At 41.2% G+C, this 10,058-nt stretch overlaps 1 protein-coding gene across 1 annotated transcript; it reads right to left on the bottom strand.

Moving 5' to 3' along the window:
- Window positions 1-974: 974 nt before the first annotated feature.
- LOC104967212 (anion exchange protein 3-like) lies at window positions 975-2,943 on the bottom strand. The gene is made up of 3 exons (XM_010796629.1): window positions 2,934-2,943; window positions 2,468-2,610; window positions 975-1,193 (listed from the first exon to the last, which is right to left on the bottom strand). Exons 1-3 carry the CDS (start codon window positions 2,941-2,943, stop codon window positions 975-977), a joined length of 372 nt encoding a protein of 123 aa, XP_010794931.1.
- Between the last annotated feature and the right edge of the window lie 7,115 nt (window positions 2,944-10,058).

Here is a 10,058-nt window from a genome sequence, read left to right as displayed (position 1 = left end):
TACTGGAGACATGTAAAAAATATATTTATTATTGCTAAACAAACATTATATTGCAGTTTTAGTGTCGCCAACTCCGTTTCTAATATGCAAAAAGCGTGCAAAATGCGTCTTTTTACTATATTCGATCTTTCCAATCCAGGCGAGAGATCTCTCTCCCCCGCCTGCTTGCGAGGGGGCGGGGCAGTTTACACACACGCAGCTGCTACATGCAGCAACACACACACACGGAGGAGATGGCAGAGAGAATGCGCTCCGAGGTGTGGGTAAACTTTACCCGTCTCGATGCTCGTTACCAAAAGTGCAATAAGAGTTTAGCATGTCAGGGCGGTAACACGAGCTATTTGTCTAAACATTTATCAAAAGAGCTCCACATCCAGACGGAGGAATGCACCGGGTTCCACTGTCTTTCTAGCAGCTCTGTAGCCCCATCCACGAGTAACGTTTCCAAGTCAGGTGTTATGTATGCTAGCAGCAACACACAGAGTTAACTACATTATACAAACATGGGTTAATGATCAGAGGTAACTGAGTTATTTATTTTGTTAAAGTTTCAGCTATTCTGTTTACAGTTTTGTTATCAGATTATTTACGATTTGTTAAAACATTGTTTTAACAAATTGTTTCTTTTGATGTGAAATATTATATATATGTATTTCTGAATCAAGTATTCATCTTTATTGTCTTCATTGTTAGTTTCCACATTCCTAAAACAACCTCAAGCTAAATCTAAAAGTTGATGGCTAAATAAGAGCGTTTGAGAAATTGTGCAAGGCATACAGTAATAGTCCGAATAGTCCATTAATCGTTTCATTAATCGATAGATTAATCGATTATCAAATTAGTTGTTTGTTGCAGCCCTATTGTAGTTATCCCATGAAACATGTTATTCAGCAACCCTTGCAATTTGGGATTTTAGTTTTGGTTGGTAGACCTCGGTGAGCTGGTCATTTCAAAAAAGTGTGGGCACCCCAGCATTAGACCATAAAACCGCTGGGTGCCTTCAGGAGCTGTTTACCGTGTGTGATGGTGCGGCGGAGCTCCAGCAAGCTGCGGAAGGACAGCGAGGCCACGTGAGGTTTGCCCCAGCGGTCCGTCTCCTCCTCCACATCCTCCTCAAACTTGATCCAGCGGGCGCGCTCCTTCCAACGCATTTCATGGTCCTTCACGATCAGCTCGTTCAGCTCCACAAACAGCTGGAGACGGGGTAGAGCGAACATGTAAAAACTGTGAAAATGGCATCTTTCACTTTTAATATTCTACAGTCGAACTAGGTTTAAAAAGGTTAACACCTATACTAACTATTTTAGTTTAAAAAAACAGCAGCACAACCGTTTGGCTGCCCCTTTCTTGCATATTTGTTCAAATCAAAACAACATAAATTCAAAGACAGCTAATCCGATGATACAGCGGACACACAACATTATGGGGAGCAACCTAACTAAGCGGTTTGGATCCAGCCGAGAGTGGTTTGGACTCAGAGGATAACCAAATGCTTTGGAGAGACATTTATTCACATTCTATCATATAATTCATTTTTAACAAATTGTTTTCAGAGCAACACAATAAAACACTCGTTTGATTTGTGTGTTTGGGACCTTTTTTGCTGTCAAATTGAGGTTGAACACAAGTTCAGGTCTCATCAGGTCACTGTATGTGAATGTGAAACTGAGATTGCACTCCAGGAGACTTGGCCTTTATGAGACCTATCTATATGGAGTCATACTTAACAACAAGTTTGTATATACATGAATATCGACAATGGAAAGTGATTTTGTGATATGAAGGGCTGCATGTATTGATCACACTTTTTTTTTTTCCTCCAACAAAAGTATTTCAAACTATTTTGACATTTAGCTAATGTTTTGGTCTTTAAACAAAACACTATAGGCAAAACCATGTTTTTCAATGGTTCATTTGGGTTAGTGTGTGTGTGAAACGAAACACAAAGAGCATGTTCAAGTATCTTTAGGTAATGAAATAGGAATGTGCTAATATCTATATTTATTTATATAGAGGCTATATATATGTTGTGATACACACATAAATGATTATCATCCAACGCAGTGTTTCGAACAGTTTAACCTATTTCAGCTCATTGTTTTGGTTGTCTTCATTCAGACTAGTGGAAAGAAAACATTGAAATATACATTTCGGTGTTTTGTTTTCCTCTGACGATGTATGTTTATGTATTTCTCATCAATCCACCTAAATGTTGCATTAGATAATGCTTCATTTATATATTTAACCATGACATTTAATATAAATTTTAATAAAACAAATTGGCTTAGTGTATGTAATCAACTGGGAAAGTTACATGGTGATAACTATAAGTTAAATATTTGTACCTATTCACCTGTACAGTCTCCTCTTAATACTGCATTAAAGATGATTCGGATAACTGACCATTAATGGTTATATGTTGCGTGCATATCGAAGTGTTTCATGTAGCACGGGGGGGTCCTCAAACCTCATGTGTTTTCTTATCTGCTGCTCTCTTCTTCTTCAGGCTGCTCAGTGGCGTGGAGCCGCTGCTGTTTCGTGTCACCAGACATCGTGAGGACTTCTTCACCAGGTGGCGCCTCACCCCGGGGTTGTCCTCAAATCTGTGACCTGTACACACACAAAGTGTTCTCAAGTCAAAATGCAAATAAGTCAGCATGGCTAAGTCATGATGCGTCAATTTCATGAGGAGGAACTGCATTCTGTAGCCTGAAATGGCCTTTTTTGAGGGCAGTGAACCAAAGAAAAAACTTTTTCTCTATCAAAAAATGTGCTCTTTGCTGGAAAAACCTAAATCTAATTTGTCTGTTTACGTTTCCAGCGGACAGAAGGACATCCAATGACAGAAGGCAAAGCTCCATTGGTAAGAGAGAATCTATGTAGGACATGGGAAACTGAGCAGAACATTTTGCCCCTGGGTTATATAGGGTTACGTTTCGACATGGGTTTGGTGTATTTAAGGTCACGGTAAACATCTGGGGGACAGTTTAGAAATCAACATTTGCGTCCAGTTTGGAACAAAAATAAATGTATGTATTTTATTACTAAGAAAAACCCAATATCTAATGGTTTACATGAGCAGCTGTAGGTAACTGAAGTGGAGGTGAGAGAGTGTGTGTTTAAAAAACTGCAGTCAGTGTTCCATTCTCCTGCGTCATGCCTTCCTCAGGGAAAAAGAAATGGAAATCAAGATGAAGTTAGGCTGTATTTCAGCTTGTAGTGTCCCGAGGGAAAGCTCTGAAGGCTGTCCTTGTTTGACCTGCTGCAGCTGTGTCATGGTTTAGATTTTTGTTCTTTTATGTTTCCTGTTTCATTTTGTAAAAACATCGTCCCAGTGTCATGTCTCTTTGAACTTCCTTTCTCTCCTGGCCTAATTGGTTGCACCTGTTCCCCATCAGCCCTGCAACCACCTGACCTCCTGAACACCTTTTCTGTTTTGCCTGGTTATACCTTAAATTCAAATCTTTATGTTGAAAGTTCCTGTTGCCAGTACGGTCCACACCTGCTCTGTGTACTTAACTATGGGCTCAGAACAGTCTCATAATACACACATGCACACAGAAGGATTCAAACTTGTATTTCATGATCCGCAAAATGATTCACACTTGTATTTCCGGATCCACACTAGTGTTTTTCAATGCACAAACAAATGTGTTCCGTTTCATATACATGTAAATAAAATCCAAATACAGAAAAAAGTTTTACATATGTATATATGTATTGTATGTAACCCTCCTCACATATTTGTTTTCCGTTTAAAACCTCTGAACCTGCAAACACAAAGCTCTTTCTGTGCATGGATCGCTGTGCATTCGTGAGTGGGTTTTTTGAGACTCCCCTGACGGTCAGCCGATTCGTACTTGTAGTTGTTTCTATCTATAGCCAATCAGATGTCTCCTTAATTCTAAGCCAATCACATGAGCATGCCACCACGTAGATTTCTTGCATTCATGACATAGCGCTTCATGTACACATTTTGCGCTGTCTGGAGCTGACAGGTCCATGGAGCCTGCCTGCAGGCGCTAATCTCAGGACACCTCCACTCTCAGTAACAGGAAATGCACGCAAATACAACCTTTATATTATTAAGGTACAGCGCTACTTTCCGAACCATTGATGAATGCTTGTGTACACAAAAACGTCAGGTAAAACCGTTTTAAATGTGTGTTTCCTGTATGGCGAATACAGCTGCTTTATTGATGTCTGTATGAAGTTGTTGTGAGTGTGGAGGGAGCAGCTACAGGTTAGCTTAGCCTAATCGATCAGTGCACTACGAAGCCAGTGCTAGACAGTGAACTGTCAATGGGGGGGAGCCCCGCCTGTCCTTATCGGCCGATATTCACTCTTAATAGTTTGATCGGTGCTCTGGCCGATCAGGAGAGCTGGATCTGATCGATATGGACATAAACGCGAGTGAAGTATAACCGGACCCGAGAGAGAGATCAGATCAGCTGCTGAGTCTGGCGGAGACACGCAACTCTGCATGATCACCTGATGCTCCACCCTCTGTTGAGCGATCTGACCGGACAGCGCAAAATGCGTATATATTATGAAGCAAGCCCCCAAGAAGTGCGCCGGACTCTGATGAGAATATTCATTGTGGCCAAACAGCGGAACTACACTTCTGTTAGGTTGCTGGGCCCGGAAACACTTTTTCCCATTGACTTACATGGTGAAAGAGTGGTCTGTAAATAAAATAAACCACCATTTTTGAAAGTTTGTATAGCCCTTATTAAAAATATTCGGTCCTCAAGTTGTAAAATGTGCTAATAACGTTATTCTGAGAGTTATTTTCCTCTGCATATTATGAACACGCATCTAACCCACAGGACCGCGCTGCCCGGCACGTTCATGTTACGTGTTCTGACTGTAACAGTTTGGAGGATTTAGCAGCGTGGTAGCCACAGTTTTAGCGACATATATATCTATATATATATATATATGTATACACATGGTTGGTGTTTAACAAAAAGGGGTGTTATAGTCTGTGTTTTAGTGTGTGATATTGGTATTTATGGGAACATTTTACACCTTTCCTTCAAGTATTATATGTTTTTGGTACTTGTGGGGTACTTAACATGAATAGTCACAGTTACTATCCTTTTACTCCATCACATTTCAAAGAGAAATAGGCTATTGTTATTTTAACTCCACCACAGTAGTAATCCATCATCAGCTTTACTTTTTAGATAAGATTTAACTCACAATTGATCATAACAGGCTTCAAAATACATACATTTTTATATATTACCAAGTGGTTTCATGTACAACCCACACAAGTATCATGCTAAATTAAGCTCTGTTGCTTGGATATCACTAGATCCTGTTATCAGCGTAATATAAAAGTACATAACGATTGAAGTGTAACTTAGCATAATTACTAGCTAGCTGCTAACTTCCGCGGCCGCCTCGTTAATATCAAATCCATCATAACAAATCCAGTACCATGCTGTCATGAACGCGCGGTGCTGTTACGTGTACGCAAATTGACGTGCTTAATGTGAACGAGCCTTTTGGGGGGCATGGTTAAAGTTGCGCATGCTCTGAGCGCACATACGGGTACTTCTCAGGCATGACGGGTAATCTGTGACGTTTCGCTCTCTCAAAAGTTGGCCCATTTTATCTTCATTTGCCAATGAGCAGCTCTCATAGGAATGAATGAGGCCCCGCCTCCCATGCTGTATCCAGTTCTTATTATAAATCCATGCTCCAGACGCTACTGACCATGATACAGATGTTAGTGCAACATCTACAGCTCCTCTACCACAACCATCAGCAACAAGTGGACATGGAGAACTACATGAACTACATGTTGCTAAATCCACCGCGGAGAAGGGCAACCATGGCAACCATGCTCGGTGGGTCTTATTCGCTGCTTTTGGTGTATTTTGTGGCGTAAGTACAGCGCTACTTAAAGGCCCGGCATATGTACTACAACGTCTCCAGCGTTTTTGTGTGGACGGACATGTTTCTTGAGCCGATTCTGTGTGGACGGAAGACTTTTTTTGATATCGACTTCGGTTAATTTTTGTTTTCGTCTCCGTGTGGACGGGGCCTTAATCTATATGGCTTGTAGGAATCCAAGTGCATATTTAGCCATTGTTGATTGTTTTAATTATCATTTGTTTAAACCAAAATTAGTCAGTAACGGCAATTGTCAGCTGGATGTGATTTAAATGATTTGGTCCACCTGTGCTGTGCTGCTCTTGTCTGGAAAGAGAGAAATGGTGATCTGGTTCAGGTTCCTTTTGTTGACCGTACGGTTTGTTTTATTTTCTTTATTAAACATTGTGAAACTTTGCCTCAGGACGGACTGCTCATTGGGAACGAGTCATAACGATGGGCCAGGTGTTGCCTCTTAAGCGACATATTTTAATGGAAGTTTTGTCGCTACATGGCTGGTAAAAGAAGAAACCTAAAAGCTTAAAATCTACCTCTGTAGTAGTGTCATGCAATCTTATCCGTCAATAACAGTGTGTCTCTCTGTCTTCCTGTTTGTCTCTGCAGCTAAACGAGGAAGCCAGTATAACCAGGGTGGATGAGTACATCGAGCTCCTGTACGAAGGAATCCCAGAGAAGATCCGAGGCTCTGCGCTCATCCTGCAGCTCGCACGCAACCCCGACAACCTGGAGGAGCTGCTTAACAACGGTATGGTGTCTTTCAAACTACTGCTACTGATGTTTAAAGAGTACTTTAACAGCTGCAGATGTGGGACATTTTGCCCTCCTCAAGCCAATCAAAGGGTGTGTTCTTTATTTTTGATTTATTGCACATCAAAAAGGCACATGTCAAATTCAAGACAATACAGTTCACAACAACAGAAAAAAGCTAAAGAAATAACCAGATAAAAGTTAATTATAACTAAATTAAATCATCTGAGTGGTCAATCAGATAATTTGTACATCCATTTATTTCAGCATACAGTGGCATGAAACCTTGAACCTTTGAAATCCCTGGTTTTATGCATGAAAGTCACAATTATAGACTTTATAATGATATAACCCTAACCCACAATGTGCTTAACCTCTTAAGCACTGTTGGGACCCCCCAACATAATTTACAGTAATTTACAGTTTTTTTACTATGTTCAATCTGAATTTTCTTTAAAATAAAAAACATCTATATTGATTCTGACTTCTCTACATCCAACTCACAGGTTTATCATTACTTTGAAAGATGATAAATGTTTGAGATATTACTAATATCACACAAACATTTATCATCTTTCATTACTTTATTGAATATACCCATTAAACATTCACAGTGCTGGTGGAAAAAGTGAACCTTTGGATTTAATAACTGGTAAATCCTCCTCCTGCAGTCATAGCCTCAAACCAACACTTCGGAAGCTCCAGATCAGTTCTGCACATCGTTCAGTGTTGGACTGTTTTTTCTCACAGAACTGCTTCCGCTCAACCATATCCTCAGGAGGTCTGGTGTTAGCGGCTCTCTTGGGGTCACTCCACAGTTCTCTATTGACTGAAACACTCAATTCAAGAAGACATTCTGCAATCCTTTACTTTGATAGTTAGGGTCATTGTCCTTCTGCACCACGCAAATTCAGTTGATCTTCAGCTAGCAGACAGCCACTCTGGCATTATCCTGTAGGATATCTTAATGAATTCGGAAACAGTTTTTCCCCCTGATGATGGCAAGCTGTCCGGCCCACAGGCAGCACAGCCGCCCCAAATCATGATGCTCCCTCCGCCGTACTTTACCGATGGGATGATGTTTTGATATGCGGAGCCGTTTTCATGCCATACAGAGTGATGCGTGTTGTTCCCCTATAGTTAAACCTTGTTTTTATTCATTTACAAAAACATTTACGCAGTATAATTGTGTGGTGTTCAGGTTCTCTTTGGCAAACTTCAGGCACACAGTGGTGTGATTCTAAAGAGCAGCGGCTTCCTCTGTAATGTCCTGCCATGGACACCATACCTGATCAATGTTTTGCGTATAGTAGATTCATGAACTGAGAAGTAACCAGTTCCAATCATACCTACAATCCTTCAGCTGCTACTCTAAAGTACTTTTTTACCTCTTTGACTATTCTGCATGTCTTTGGATTAATCTTTGCTGGGCGCCTGTTTCTTGGGAGCGCAGCCACAGTACTAAATTGTCTCCATTTATAGAAAGTGTGAACCGATGAATATCTTAACTCGCGCGAAAAAAATCCTGTATAATCATTTTGCACAAACATGGCACTGTTTGTCAGAGCACTTCATCCTTCTGGGTTTCATGAAGAACAGCTCCAACGCCTGTGTGTATGGGAACGCCTCTGGTGCTGGTCCATTAACTGCCAGTGTTTCCCACAGATCTGAAATATACTTGGGGGGATGGTGGTAGCGGGGGTGGGCGGTTTGAGGTGACGTGCAACAACAGTAACCTTTCTGTTGGTCGCTTGTTAGCAGACTCTTCACGCGATGGCAGAACGAACAGGTAGAGGCAGGGCCCATAATGATAGCCCTATAGTTTAATAGTTTAAATCTACTACCCACACATAAACATATGGAAATGGGTTACTATTTAAAAAAATAAATGTATTTATAAATGTATTTATAAATGTATTTAGGAACCTATCCATCTGATTTTAAGTGGGGGTCGACCTCAAATCCTCTAGGGGGGTCCGGGGGCGTTTTCAAAGTATGAGCGCGCCTCCCCTGGGGGCGCCAGAGACGCTCAGGGGAGCACAGCCTGAGACACAAAAGAACGAGAAAAAGGACGATGTGAAGTGACACGTTGCCCACTGTGCTGGTCGTGGAGACCGAGTCCCCCACCTCGCCAAACAAGTCTGTAAAAAGTGCTCATTCCCTTCACCTCCACTCTACCTGTGTGAGTGCCAGGTTTTCCGCATGACTTTGATCAAAAGCAAGTACCGTAAAAGCTGCAGCCAGAGTATGATCTGCGTTTATTCCGTGTGCATCAAAGACGCAGACTCATTTTCCACTAAACGTAGGGGTGTAGTGTAATAAGGAGGCAAAGTTGACGTTCAGTTGTTGCCGGGAGCATATAAAGGATTTATCCACCATGTGAAAATGTTAATATATTATTTGTAGTTGTCTGAGTTTTTATATCTATCGTGCGTGCAGATATTTTATACGGGTCGTGCTGAGCTAGATGTGTTTTTTCTTTCCTCTGTAAGTATATTTTTTTTTTTTTTTTTTTTTGGTGTCGGCGACTTGACATGCCAAGGAAGAACTGCTGTCCCACAGGCTGTCAACTTTAACAACTGTATTATTCCAGGGTAGTGAATTGAACATGCAATCTGAATTGGGTGTGTGGGTAGTATTTCAGCTCACGACACGCAATGTTCCACAACACATAAAACTGCAACAGACACTAAATTTTCGCATCGCTACCAGCTACCTTGCGATTGTTATAATACAAGTGCACGTTACTGATGCAATATGGTTGAGGACCATTCAGGCTTAATTCTAGAGGGGTCAAAGAATAGTCCAATAGTGGTGTGATTTTATACAATAGTGTTAAACATTAAAATAAAGTTTTAAAAAAGTTATGTTGTTTAAGTTTTTCAAGGATAGTACCCGCTAATCAGCGCAATCAAATCGGTGCAGCTCAGCACAATCAGATTCAAAACACACCACACACAAAGTCACGGCGACTAAGATCGAAAGAATACAGTCGGAGTCTAGTAATTTTAAATGCGTCTGAGGTAGACAGCAAACAGGAGCATGTTTAATTAACATTTCTCGTATTACTGGGCTCTTGAAATGCAATTGAATCACCCCGCATTAGGCAACAACAATAATAATAAAACTGGCGGTTCGCACTTGTGCGCGCAGTGATGAGCGAAGTCCTCGAGCTCCGCGTGCAGCCTGTCGGGCTTTAAAATATAAGGGGCTGGCCTGGGAGCGCTCTGGCGAATCATGCAGACAAACACTTTCTGCGAGTACATCGGAAAAAAAATGAGCACGTTTGTCATCCTCTAAAATTCGTCGTCCCCAGAACTCCCATGTCATCCTGCAGCAACCCGCACAACAGAAGAGAGTCGGCGCAGCCGTCTAGAAGAAAACTAAATTTAAATCTGAGAAGGCTC

The sequence above is a fragment of the Notothenia coriiceps genome, unplaced genomic scaffold, assembly GCF_000735185.1.
Source record: "Notothenia coriiceps isolate Sejong01 unplaced genomic scaffold, NC01 NC01_scaffold00037250, whole genome shotgun sequence".
NCBI lineage: Eukaryota > Metazoa > Chordata > Actinopteri > Perciformes > Nototheniidae > Notothenia > Notothenia coriiceps.
Note: the sequence above shows the minus strand (reverse complement) of the source record. Positions and strands in the feature narration are given on the sequence as shown.